The sequence below is a fragment of the Equus przewalskii genome, chromosome 7, assembly GCF_037783145.1.
Source record: "Equus przewalskii isolate Varuska chromosome 7, EquPr2, whole genome shotgun sequence".
In the NCBI taxonomy this organism is placed as follows: domain Eukaryota; kingdom Metazoa; phylum Chordata; class Mammalia; order Perissodactyla; family Equidae; genus Equus; species Equus przewalskii.
Window position 1 is genome coordinate 8,672,384 of NC_091837.1, and position 12,674 is coordinate 8,685,057.

General features: G+C 59.7%; 1 protein-coding gene and 1 long non-coding RNA gene across 32 annotated transcripts in view; one reads left to right on the forward strand and one right to left on the reverse strand.

The window, feature by feature from the left end:
* The window catches only part of EMID1 (EMI domain containing 1), a 49,602-nt gene extending 40,562 nt beyond the window's left edge, over positions 1-9,040 (reverse strand). For 6 of the 30 annotated variants that reach the window (XR_011542341.1, XM_070628644.1, XM_070628647.1 and 3 more), the window contains exons 1-3: positions 8,822-9,036; positions 1,652-1,765; positions 1,419-1,522 (exon numbers count right to left, since the gene is read on the reverse strand). Coding sequence is in view for 26 of the 30 variants with exons in the window: in XM_070628644.1 (XP_070484745.1) it covers positions 1,419-1,522; positions 1,652-1,765; positions 8,822-8,922 (319 nt within the window). In the remaining 4 variants the exon portion in view is untranslated. Of the gene's footprint in view, positions 1-1,418; positions 1,523-1,651; positions 1,766-2,456; positions 2,546-8,821 lie in introns of those variants that run through there. The other 24 variants (XR_011542340.1, XM_070628649.1, XM_070628642.1 and 21 more) reach the window with 11 other exon arrangements.
* A 52-nt stretch (positions 9,041-9,092) lies between these two features.
* The window catches only part of LOC139084705 (uncharacterized), a 45,435-nt gene continuing 41,853 nt past the window's right edge, over positions 9,093-12,674 (forward strand). Inside the window, exons 1-2 of one of the 2 annotated variants that reach the window (XR_011542343.1) lie at positions 9,093-9,495; positions 9,624-9,799. This is a non-coding gene — a long non-coding RNA (uncharacterized lncRNA). The remainder of the gene's footprint in view (positions 9,496-9,623; positions 9,800-12,674) is intronic. The other variant, XR_011542344.1, reaches the window with a different exon arrangement.

Sequence of the window (12,674 nt, forward strand, 5' to 3'; positions counted from 1 at the left end):
GCCCCTCCCCCCCACCAGCTCCTCCATGGCTTCCTTGGCAGCAGCCCCTCCTGGCTGGCTCTCCTCCTGCCCCTGGGGCCCTTCCACCTTCCCCTCTGCCTCCCAGCAGGGAGGGGCGGGTGCTGTTCCTGGCTCCCCTTGTGGCTGCTCCTCCCAGCCTCCCACACCAGCCTTTAATGCTGCCTCTCTGGACGGGACCCCTGCTGGGTGTCAGACGGCTCTCTTCTCCTCTGGGTATCCCGCTCCTCCCCAGCTGTTTTGGGGACTCCCTCATTCCACATTGAAACCTGTCAGGCCCCCTCCCTGTCCCATTTTGGGGTGGGCTCTGCCCCCACCCCGTGTGACTCTGGGCACATGACCACCTCCCTGGGTCTCTATTGCCCCCTCTGTGAACCGGGGCTACTGTGGGGCCCCAGGGAGGTGAAATGTGTAAATCTCTCAAGAGGCCCCCCTAGGAATGGTGAGTGCTGTCGGCATCACAGTCCCTTGATCCGGAGGCCGTGTTTCACACATTCACGTTTCTGGAATCGGGATACGTCTGGTGACTGATGTTCACAATCCCATGGTGCTTTGGGGGCCTGGAGCGCCTCTTTCCATCGAGGCACCGACAGGCCTGGCTCTCGGCTGGTACTAGGCCGGGCCATCCTCTTCAGGGCCATTCTTCGGAACACAGCCCTTGGTGTCCACAAACCTTCCTCTCACCGGGTTTGGCCAAGCAGTGAGGATGGGAGTGGCCTGGAATGCTCAGCAGAGAGGCAGGTGCCTGAGAAGAGATGGCTCTCGAAGCAACCTGTGTACCAGGCTCCAGGGAGGCCCGGGCTGCCTTCTCTGCACCCCTGCCGGGTCTCGGCCCTGCGCCACCCACAGTGCACACAGAGAAGGGGGTGGGGTAAGAAGAGTCCCTCTGCCTGGGACACGCTCCACACATGCGGCGCCCAGGGGAGTCCTCCCCTCCCTGAGGCCCTGGGCAGAGCCAGGCAGACCGGGGTTCGAATCGTGACTGCCCCTTAGGAGCTGTGTGCCCATCACCTTCCTGAGCCTCAGTTTTCTCACCTGCAGGATGGATATAACCATCCTGACCTTGCAGACCCCCTGACCTATCTATTACATCAATGTCCTGATGCGTTTTCTCCAGGTTTGGAGGAAAGGCTTGGGATGGTGTGACCGAAGACGTGAGCAACACAGCAGGTATGAAATTCTGCCAGGGGTCCTGAGAGTCCCCCAGGAGGCAGGCAGTCAACACCCACAGGACAGCAGGCTCCCACTAGGTCTGAGCCGGAGCTCACCAGCTACTCCATGCAGGGTACCCTAGTGCGCACGGCGCTCCGCACCGCAGTGTGTACCAACTCAGCAAGTTTAGGGCTCCTTCCCATGCAGCCAAGGGGAGGCACCTAGCCTGCACCTTGGGGCAGTCCTACCTTCCTCGCAGCTTGCCCCCGAGTGCCCCGGGCAGCACCTCCACTCGCGGGCGGTCACTGTCTTGTACATCACCTTGTATGTGGGTCTCACCACGGTTCTGTAGCTGAAAGAGAGCCCAGGGGGCTGAGCTCAGACAGGGTCTTCCGCCACCTCTCCCACTGCCAGGGCTTTGCCCACGCTGTGCCTCCACTTGTGATGCCATCAGCTCCCTCTCCACCACGGTCTCACTCACCTGTTCCCTGGGCAGCTCATGGGCCAGGGGCAATTCTGCAGCACTCGCTGAAGGTAGGTGCCATTCTGCACGTGGCACGAGATGGTGCGGGTCACCACGTATGAGCACCAGTTCCTGAAACAGATCCAAAGAGGGGAAGCTCAGGTGCAACGTGCAGCCCCATGCCCGGGACCCCAGGAGGACAGGTTAGGAGGTCCGTGTTCTCTCTAGGAGCCCCGACTCTCCAGGCAGGGAGCCCCTGAGCTCTCAGAGTCCTCTGGGCTCCGGTAGGAGGCTCTGTGCTGCTATGGCTGGGGAGTGAATTCCACAGCCCCAGCGGGGGCGGCCGTGCCCTCACCCCCTACTGGGGAGGTCTTAGGGAATGAGCTGTTGGGGGGCAAGATGGAAGCAGGGCATCTTCACCAGGGGGCTCCCCTCCTCCTCATCCCTTCTCTCCAACCCTGGCCTGTCGGGTCACCACTGCCTCCTGCCTCCTAGCTGGACAACAACAGCGGCCCCTCCATCTTGCCCCTCTGTCTCTCCTTACAGGCAGTGTCATAAAATGGAAACCTGGCCGCATCCTCCCTTGCTCACCCCCAGCCTCAGCCCTCCGGATCTCTGCCCTGACACCTGGATCCCTCGCCTCCAGGCCTTTGCTCATGCTGGGCCCACTGCCCAGAGCACCCTTCCTCCACTTCTCCCCTTGGCACCTCCTACCTTCAAAGCCCGGCTGTGCTGTCACCTCTCCCCTTGTCCTTCTCCACCCCCACCCCCACCTGAGCAGAACTGATGGTTCCCTGCCCTGGATCCGCACCACTTTGTATACCTGTCACGCCGAATTAAGCTGGTGATTCAGTCTGCACTCTCGCTCCCCTGGCACGTGAGGGAGAGCCCCTGTCTCACTTGTCCTCGCGTCCCCTCTGTGTGACAGTCAGGATGCACAATCAATGTCTCAAGCATGGAGGACTGACTTCTCCAGATGCCAACTAATGGTCATAGTGTGCTGCATATATTGAGCACCTACTGTATGCATCTTCTCACGGTGAGCCAGGAGGGCACCCCCCCCACACACTTTATAGAGGTGTAAACTGAGTCTCAGAGAGAAGAAGACAGCTGCTCAAGTCACAGAGCTGGCTCATGGTGGAGCCAGATTCATACCTACGAAGGTGGATGGCCCAGCCTGGCCCCTGACTCCATTCCAGAGGCCTCAGCTCCCGTCTCCTCCCCATCTCCTGAGCCACGGTCTGTGGCTCTGTGAAGGCCCCAGCCTGGGAACCTGCTGACCCTGAGCTCGAGGCCACAAAGGTAAGTCTGGCAGGGTGGGGGGCTCGGGCTCAGAAGGGTCACCTGAAACAGCCCTCCTTTCCCAGCCCAGCAAAAAAATCGTGACCCCGTGCAGGGCTGAGGGCCACTGAGCACCTGGAATGTCCCAGCCATCACAGAGGTGCTGCCACCTCTGAAGTCCAGTCCCCCCAGCTGCTCTCCCACCCCCGCCCCAGAAGGAGAATGTCCTTGGCTGAGACCAGTGGACCAACTCACTGTGCGACTCTGGGGAAGTCCCTGCACAGACTCAGTCCAGGAGGAGACCAGCCTAGCCACAGGCATGGAGGTCGGAGAGCCAGGAGAAGGGATGGCTCTGTTGGCCCAGTGACGTGGCAGCAGCTCAACAGAGCCCTTGGCCAGCCACCCCATGGCAGAGGTGACAGGTGCTTGTTACCTCACTGTCGGGAACAGTGAAAAACTGGGAACAGCCTAAACAGGACCACTAGATATGGGGAACCAGATGCTGTGGCAGAGCCCAAGGTCTCCATGTGTAGAGCACTGGGCCTGGTGAGGAGGAAAAAAGCATGCGTAGACCAATAGAGAATGACTGCATTTCTATTAAAATGAGAAAGGAACAGAAAGCCAAAAGACTATTTATACACGTATGCACAAATATAGCTATATGCGCATAAACTTAGGAAAAATCACATGTTCACATCAATTTGCCATCTCTTGTGGCGGGGAGGAGCTTTCCACCCCCTCTGTCTGCTGCGCTCACAGCAGCCTCCAGTTCTCATGCTTGCTGCCTGCCAGGAGGTGTGCCCCGGGCCCTCCAAACACCCAATTATGAGCCACTTTATACATGGGAAGACTGAAGTGCTGGGGTCCAGGACGCTCCCTGGGCACCCACGATGTGACACAGTCATGGTTGGAATTCAGGTCCATCTGACCCCAGAGCCTGCAGTCTTAATCTTAGGCTGGAAATGTTTCTCCTAATAAGCAGGTAGGGATTTCATAAGTTTAAAATGATTCATTTCAAAAAGGCCCCCCACCCTTTAGAGCCTCCAGGTCCCTAGAGCTGTGGTTTTAAACTTGTCAGGGTTTTGTTTGGGGGGACATAAGCCCCTTTGGAAAATTGATGTGAGTTGTGGAAAAATGCATAAAACTTGGGGTACAATTTCAGGGGGCTTGGATGTCCCCCTGCAGCCTGTGTGACATCATCCAGGCTGGCCAAGGGGTTCTGAGAAGGAAGGAAGGAGGGAGGGAGCAATCTCAGCAGAGGACAGTCAGAGCTGTCTGGACACAGGAGGGGGTTCTGGGCATGGAATGAAGACTCCACGCCAGTGTACAGACGCACACACAACACACACCTGCAAATGCACGCGCACACATCAATATGCACACACACCGAGCACACAGGCACAGGCAGACGCATGTGCACATGGACACACTCATATATGCACATGTGCATACAACTCTTGGACACACCTGTGCCCATGTGCACACACAGACCCACAGAAGCACACACATACAGAGGCACTCAAGCACAATCAGACCAAAGCAAATCCGGAAGGACATGAAGCCACACAAATGACCGCCCTCCCTGCACTCGGGTCCACACCTACAGACACACAGCCATGTGCCATTACACACACATGTACACCGCCCCCCACCCCCATGCCCAGCCCCTGACCTGGGCTTGGGGAGGCGGGCCTGTGACTGCCCACAATTGCCTAAGCTGTCCCTCTCTCTACGGTGGGGGCAGGGTGGGGGCTAGAGAAAACTATTTTCTTCTTCTTCCTTAATTAAAATCTCCCCCGCGTGGGTCACTGCCTGGCTCCCTGGTTTCCTGCAAGCTGGAGTTCACCCCCCTGCTTAGGGGACATGGAGCTGGCGGTCAGCTGGACAGAGGGGACACTCAGGCCAGGTGGGATTCAAGGTCAGCCCCTCAGCCCCTCCACCTGGAGGATCACCAATTACCACGCTCCCCCCCACCTTGGTCTTGAAGCCCCCAGCCCTGCTGCCCCCAGAATTAGCCTGAGCTCTCTGCAGAGTCCTGGCCTGGCCCCACCACCCTCTCGCCTGTCCGTCCACTTTCCAGGGCAGCAGGAGCTCTTTTTAAAGCACAGACCTAAAAAAAGTCACCACTGCTTGCCTGGAGTCTGGAGCCCACGCTGGTTCCCCATCGCCCTGCGAGCTCTGACTGTTCTGTCCTGCATGCTCCCGTCTCTCTTCAAACTTGCTGCCCTCCCTTCCATGTGCCCTGTTCTCTCCCACCTCAGATCTTTCCATATGAGATTCCCTCTGCCTGGAAAGCCCCACCCCTCCAGCTCAGGCAAACTCCAATTCATCCTTTAGGTCTCAGTCCTGAGGCCCCAGGTGAGGTCAGGCAGCTCCAGGGGCTCCCTCACCCTCATAATAGCCCATAGCTTTTGCCTCCCAACAGATGCTGGAGGACGGCATTGGCAGGGACCAAGCCAGGATGGGGCTCAGCCTGAGAGCACTCAGGGAGGTTTGCTGAATGACTGAATGACTGAGAACTGACAGTGGTCCTGGGCAGAGGAGCCAGGATGCAGTTTCCCAGAGATGGGTGCAGTACTTGGAAGCCCCACCTCCATCTGGCTGCCCCTGGGGGCTTCCTTTCCCAGGCTATGGTCTGCGATAAGCTGCCCAAGAAGTCGGTGAGGCTGAGCCACCTCCTGTGGGATGGGGCTAGGGCAGGGGCTGGGAGGAGCAGCACTTCCCTCCTGGGCCTGCCACTTCTGCCCACTCAGCACCTCCTGGGCCCCCAGAGGCCGCCGGAAGGAGAGAAAACAGGCCAGACCAGCTCAGCCTGGCACCAGCCGCCCCCACGAGGGCCCCCCCACCTGCCCTCCACTCCCTGCCACAAGGGGCCCAGGGGACTTTGTCTCCGCGGGGCCCAGGGCTGTGATCCGGAACGGTGATAGGAGCTAATTGCAGGAGGCAGCCAAGCGGGCTGGGGGCCAAGGGCCGTTATGAAAAGGAGAGGAAAGAAAAGAGACATATGGGGTGGGGGTGGGGTGACTAGAGCCAGAACCCCCCTCTAGGGGCGAAGTTCCAGTCCTAGCTCTGCTGCTTCCTAACTTGGTGACCTTGGACAAAGCCTGACCCTCTCTGAGCCTCACTTTGTCCATCTGCAAATGGGGACAGCAGAATCTCCTCCAGCGGAGGAGGTTTCACACAACCCACTTAGCACAGTGCTAACTGCTCTTGGCAATTCTTGTTCTTGGACAGTGACATGGGGCCCCTCACCCCAGGGGCTTCCCCGAGGGACACCAGCACACTACATTCCACACAAGGTCATACCCTCGACTGAGGGATGGGAGTTGTCAGGTTCTGCATTTTACAGAAGGGGAAACTGAGGCTCTGAGAGAAATCACCTGCCTGAGTCACCCATGTGGGCACAGAGCTGGGATTTGAGCTCCTGAGAGATGGGCTGAGGAAGAGAATTCTTAGGATTTGCCCAAAGGAAGCCAGTACTGAAGGAGGAAGAGGCCTGGGCCAGGACACCACTGATGGCTTCAACCCTAGAGCCACAGCACTGAGATGGGTCCTTAAACGAAATGGGGATTCAGGCTGGGAGGGACCTTGGAGGGGCAGGAAGCAGCCCCAGCAGGGATTGGGGGGTGGACTGGGGCAGGGGTGAGCCAAGGCAGCTCTGCACAGCCCCCAGGCACCCTGGTTCCAGGGGTCTCAAAGTCTTGCCACATTCCTGGGGCTGGGGGCGGCCCCTTGGATGCCTTCCCGGGCTTCCCCCTCCCCAGGCACAAAGCCTCTTTTCTGACACTGATCCCTCGGCTGCCAAGGGGCGCCTGGGGCGCCGGGCTGGGGGTGGAGAGAGGGCTGATGGGTATGACATCCCCATGCTGTCTCCAATGATGCTGGGACGGGGCCACAAGGGGACATCCTGGCAGCTGAGGACCACAGATTCCTCCAGCTAGGGGTCCCTTCCTCCACCTAATGTTGGTGATACAGGAACCACTGTACATCAGGACCCATGCCCTTCCCCTGGGGGGCTGCCCACCCTCAGAACAGGCCCGTGAGCAGGGGATGAGGGGAGGAAACAGGGAAACGGTGAGGAAACTGAGACCCAGGGCTGTGAAGTTACCTGTCTGAGGTTGCACATCCAGTGGGTGACAGAGCCAAGGCCAGAGCCACTAACTCCTAACCACGACCTGCAAACGTCTCCCAGACCCACAAGCTGACCACCTCTGCTTGTGGTTTTGGAAACTGGCTGGCCTGGACTGAGGTGCCACTTTGCCTCTCTAGGTCTCAGTCTTCTTACCTATAAAACGGGAGCAAAAGCACTGCCCACAGGGCTTTTGTGATGCTCAGGCCACTGTGAGCCTTCTGTGAACAGATGGTGTGACAATCCCCAGTGAGCATCAGATATCGGCCCATAGCCACGATCCCGCTCCCACTCAGCAAGTCCTGGGGGCGAGAAGCCCAGGCTCGGGGGCCCTTCCCTGGACTGGCTGGAGGGTAGTCTGGACCTTACGCCCTCTCAACCATCCATCTGAACCCAACAGTGGGAATTCGGAGTTCAGAGTCTCAGTCATCTTAGCACCCGGGATCCTGGGGACTCACATACACACCCTGGGGTCATATCCCCTCTCTAGGCTTCAGCTTCCTCCTCTGTGAAATGGAGACCGTAAAAATGCATGCCTCCCATGGCAGTTGGGAAGATTCTGGAGGCGATGGATACAGGTAAAATGCAGCCCAGGTCAGCCGTGGTGAACATGCAGTAGGTGGTGGCTGTGACATCTGCCACTCGCCCATCCCAGTCTCAGACAACTGCTCTTCTGGCCTCTGATGCCTCGGCCACCTCTGCCCTCCAGTCCTGTCCACGTCACCTGCTCTTGTTAGCCCAGTGGGGCCAAGCTGGCCCCTGACCACTGGGAAAGGGGAATTTCTGAAAAGAATTAAAGAATTGAGGCCGTAGGGGGTGGGGGCCAGGCAGGCCTTTGAATGGGATGAAAAGGCCTGGAGAGGCCTGGCTACTCCGTATTGTCTGCCTCAGACAACCGCAGCTGGCCCTCAAGAGGGGACCCCAGCAGGGATAGAGGCTGCAGCCAGGACACAGGCCGGGGCAGGTTCAAACACTGTCATCAAGGCCAGAAAGACACAGATTCTAATCCCAGCTGTTCTGTTAACGGCCCATGACCCTAGAAGACTATGCTAATTCTCAGGAGCCTCAGTTTGCTCATCTGCTAAATGGGGACAGTGCCCCCTACCTCATTCCTTCCTTGAAGGATTAATGATGACACTGCATATAAAGGGCCCCCTCACTGGTACTAGAAGATGCTCCATAAACAGCAGAAGAGAGAATGTCCCCAGCTCCTGAGAGAGCAGCAGGAAGACGCCAACTCCTTCCCATATCTGTCCAAAATGCCAGGTCCCTGGGGGCCGACAGTGACCCACGGGCTGCATGCGAAACTCCACCCCAGCCTTCCTCCAAGGGAAATAAATAGCCAGGGGTACTAAAAAAAGCCAGGAGCAGGACAAGGGGAGAGGGGTCTCCCGAGCGTCGGCTAGGGGGTGTCCCGGGCTTTTCCTAAGTGCAGGGAGGGGGGCCTTTGGGCTAGGGTGACAGAAGTCCTCGGGGGCTTCTCCCTCATTGTGCCCCTCCCTCCTCCTCTGGGGCTCTGGAGGTGAAGTGGTGGGGGATGGAGGAGGTTGTGAGGGGCTGCCGGCTCCAGACACCTGGAGGAGGGGACCCCCTGCCCTGCCGGGAGCCTCTGCCAAATAGCGGGGCGGCCCAGGGTCCCTGCCCCCACCCGGGCTGGCACTGCGGTGGAGGACCGGGTCCCTTTGCCAATCCCGGGCTCGCACGGAGGTTAGGGGTGCCTAGGGTCCCGGCTCCCTACGCGGGGCTGGCAGGACACGGGGGTGGGGGGCAGTCCTTACCTGCGCCCGGAGAACTGGGCTCCCCCGACGCTCCACGCGGCGCTGCCTCCCGGGAGCAGGAGCCCGAGGCAGAGCAGCGCCCAGGCCCGCGGGCCGCCCATGCTGCGCCCGGCGCCGTCCTCGCGGCCGCCCCCGGCCCGCCGTCCCCGCCCGCGCCGCCTGCCGCCCCGGACGCGCGGAGCCCGGCTCCCAGCGCAGCGGCGGGAGGGCGGGCGGGAGGCGGGCGCGGGGCGGGGGCGCGCGCTCCCGGCCTCGCCCGGCCCCTCGGCGCGGCCCCCCGCCCCCCGCGCCGCCGCCGCCAACCCGGAAGGAGCCCCGGGGGGCCGGCGCGCCCGCCAGGAGGCCTGCCAGGTGCCCACCTGAGCCCGGCGCCCCGCGCCGCCTAGCCCTTTGCGGGGCGTGGTGTCAGGTCGGAGGTGCCCTCCCACTTGTTGCAGACTGGGGAACTGAGGCCGGGGCCGTGGGCTCAGAGGCAGTCACGGCCTGAAGCCGCCACGCCTGAGCTAGGATGCGGGGGCCGTCCTCCCCTCTTGGGGATCCAGTCCCCAAGGCAGGAGAACGCCACCCCTCCATGCAACAAAGACTTCCTGAGCAGTGAGCGCCACTGTGTACAGGTCGCCTCACCTCCGATTCACATCCTGTCTTGGTTTAATCTTCAAACCACTTTGGGCAAGGTGGGCACAATTGTCCCCATTTTACAGAGAAGAAAACTGAGGCCCAGGCACTTGTCTAGTCCCTCTGGGAGGAGAAGACCTGGGCTGCCCTCATAAGGTCAATGTCCACTCTTATCGCCATTTTACAGATGAGTGAGGCACAGAGAGGAAATGTCATCTACCTAAAGCACTCCAGCAGTGGTTGGAAGAGTCAGGATTTGAACCCAGATCTCCTGGCTTCAGAGGGAGTAAGCTCTTAAGAAGAATTAAGGAAGAGTGCAGACAGCATGTTGGTCTGGGCCTGCGTTTCCCTAACTGTAACAAGGTAAGGACTGCCTTAGAGTGGAGTTTCCTCATCCGGGGTACATGGATGAGCTTCTGGGCAGAGGGCGGTGAGTCCCACGAAGGTGTAAGCAAATGTGTGTGCATGCGATGGGTGTGTGTGATGGATGAGTGTGCATGTGTGATGTGTGTTTGTGATGCATGTGTGTGCAGGTATGATGGGTATGTGTGACGTGTGTGTTTATGGGGATGAGCTGAGCTCTCATCCACAGCTCTCATTAGAGGCAACCCAGAACCCTCCAAAGCTCTAGGCCGGTCTCAGACCACCCCTTCTGCCTGGGTTGAGGTGTAGCTGGCAGCACTGGGCTGGGGAGCCCCCTGCCCAGCTTGGTGGCACACCGGGGGCTCGTCCTGCCGGATCCTGCCATGGCTTGTCCAGATCCCAGATCCCTACTAGAGACACTCCAGCAGGAAGGATCTGCCAGCCCGGCCTCAGATTCCTGGGGACTCCCTCTCCCAGACTCGCCGGGCCGGGCAGCGCTGGGCCCCGGGCCTGAGTCAGGATGGGGGAGGCTGTGCTGATGTAGAGGGAGCTGCCCCCTGTCCCCCGAGGGGGCAGGTATCGAGAGCCGGGCCCAAACCCTGCCTCTGCCGCCTCTGCCTGAGTTAGCTTGGCCAAGTTCTGCCCCTCTCCAGCCTCAGTTTCTCTTTGTAAGGAGGACATGGGACCCTCCTTATGAGGGTGTGGGCAGGATTGAGATGTCATGGTAGTGCCCTGCACCCACTGTCTCTTGGCTCATGTGGTCGCCTAAAGGCTCCACTTCCTCCAATGACATCATCACGGTGCCAACTTCACCTCCTTGGGGAGCTGCCTTCCTCCCTTCCATGTGTGATTTTTGGGCACCTACTATGTGCTGTCTGTCTGACTCCCAAGAAATGCAGCTTTGTGCCTCTCTGGTTAGCCCTCATTTGTGACACAACTAGATCAGTGACTTCATACCATGGATGACTTGTCAGTCCCAAGGGGTCATCTCCTGAGAGGACCAGGCCCCATCTGTAGCCCCACTCAAGTGGCTGGGATCAAAAACGTTCTCCCCAAAGGTGACTTTGAAGGGCATGCAGCTCTTTTGGAAGGAGAAGCGCTGAGCAGTGGCTTATGTCCTGGGGAGTGCCTTGGAAGACCTTTGAGGTGTCGGGGACACCTGGGGTGGGTGCCTCAGAATGAGGAGACATCACCAGGTCTGTCTTCAACATGCCGAGATGCCCCTGTGATTAATGGCATAGACATTCCTTTACCAACGCCACCAAATTCCTGGGAGCTTCAGGCCACTGTAGAATTTCCTCAGCAAGGGACACTCTCAGTAAATGCTGTTACCAACATGTTGACATCAGAGGGGGCCCCGTTCTTGCTGAGGCTGGGGTCCCCTGGTCCAGGGTGTTTATTTATAACTACAGCCACATCCCGTGGCGGTGCAGCCTGGTGGTTACCACACAGGCTCAGTACCCCATAGGCCTAGGTGTCAATTCCAGAGCAACCACCAGGAGCTCTGTGACCTGGGACCAGTTGCCTCCTCTCTCTGAGCCTCATTTCCTTGCCTGAAAAAATAAGCCACAGGACCTTTTTAAGACCCCTCTGACTCAAGAGTCCATACTTCTGGGAAAGTGTGAAAGCTTTGGGTCTCTGTGCGGTGGTCCTGGGGCCCAGCCCGAAGCCCCGTTTTCAGGGTACACTTTCCTGGTGGATGTCAGCCTGTTTTCTGGTCCTCTTTCCTCCCTGAGCAGGAAGGGCAGGAAATGGTGCGGAGGCCTGAGTCTTCGTCATTTAAGGTTTCAGTGTTTGCTGAGACCAGGAGGAGAGGGGCCTGCTGGCTCCAGGTCTCTGGGCCTGTCCCCGTGGGCGGGGCCTCTTCCCTGGGGGCCCGATGGGCTCCGTTGCCAAGACCAGACCACAACTGCCAGTAACCACAGCAGCTTCCGTCCGGAGCGCTGACCGCCTGCCAGGCGCTGTCCTAAGCATTTTCCTCGCATTGTCTCCTGCCCCGTCTCTGCCACCGGGGAGGCCGCCTGATTACCCCCAGGTGGGGGCTCACCCCAGGTCCAGGCTGGTGAGTGATGGGTGCCGGCCTGTGCGCTCACCCACCGGCGACACTGCCGCCCTCTGGCTGCCCCCACAGGGGGGCTTCTTTGGGGGAAAAAGAGAACTCGGCTCAGATTTGGATTCCTGTCTGGGAGCTGCTGAGGCGAGAGAGAATATGTGGACACACACGCGTGTGGACCACACAGGGACACGGCCTTGGACGCTCACACCCCCCACCCTGCCCCGGAGCAGGCCGTGGGGTTTGGGAAATGCAGCCCTTCTGGTGTGGAGTCACTGACACCAGAGTCATTGACACGTCCACCCGCACCCTGTCCAAACAGGAAATGCTCTTCTCCTCATAGCAAACTGCCTGGGGTGCAGCCCCCCTTCCCTGTGAACTCCCAGTGGGGCCTGTGCTGAGGGCCCCTTTCCTCCGCCTGTGTCCCACAGGAGAGCCTCCCTGCTCAGGGGAGATATCAGCCCTGTTTGCACACCAGCTCGTGCACCCAGGCGCCCCATCTCATCTGTACCCATATTGCACCCGTTCCATTGGTAAGGAGGCAGCCCGAAGGGGCCAGGGGGACCCAGAGCCCATGGTGGCGGCCCCATGGGCCCATGCCTGATGGCCCAGGCGGTGCCTGGGTGTCATGGAAAGGAAGGGGCCGTGTAAGCCCCAGTGGCCTTCAGAGCCTCAGCCCAGACAAAGGGTATCGCTGGAGGGCCAGGCCTTCCCTGTGCTTCCAGGTTGGGGAACAATGCCCGCTTTCTGTGCCTTTGATCTGGAGGCCGGGCTGTGCTGTCCCGCGTCCCAGAGCAGGGGGCACCCCGCTGGGCCAGGGCG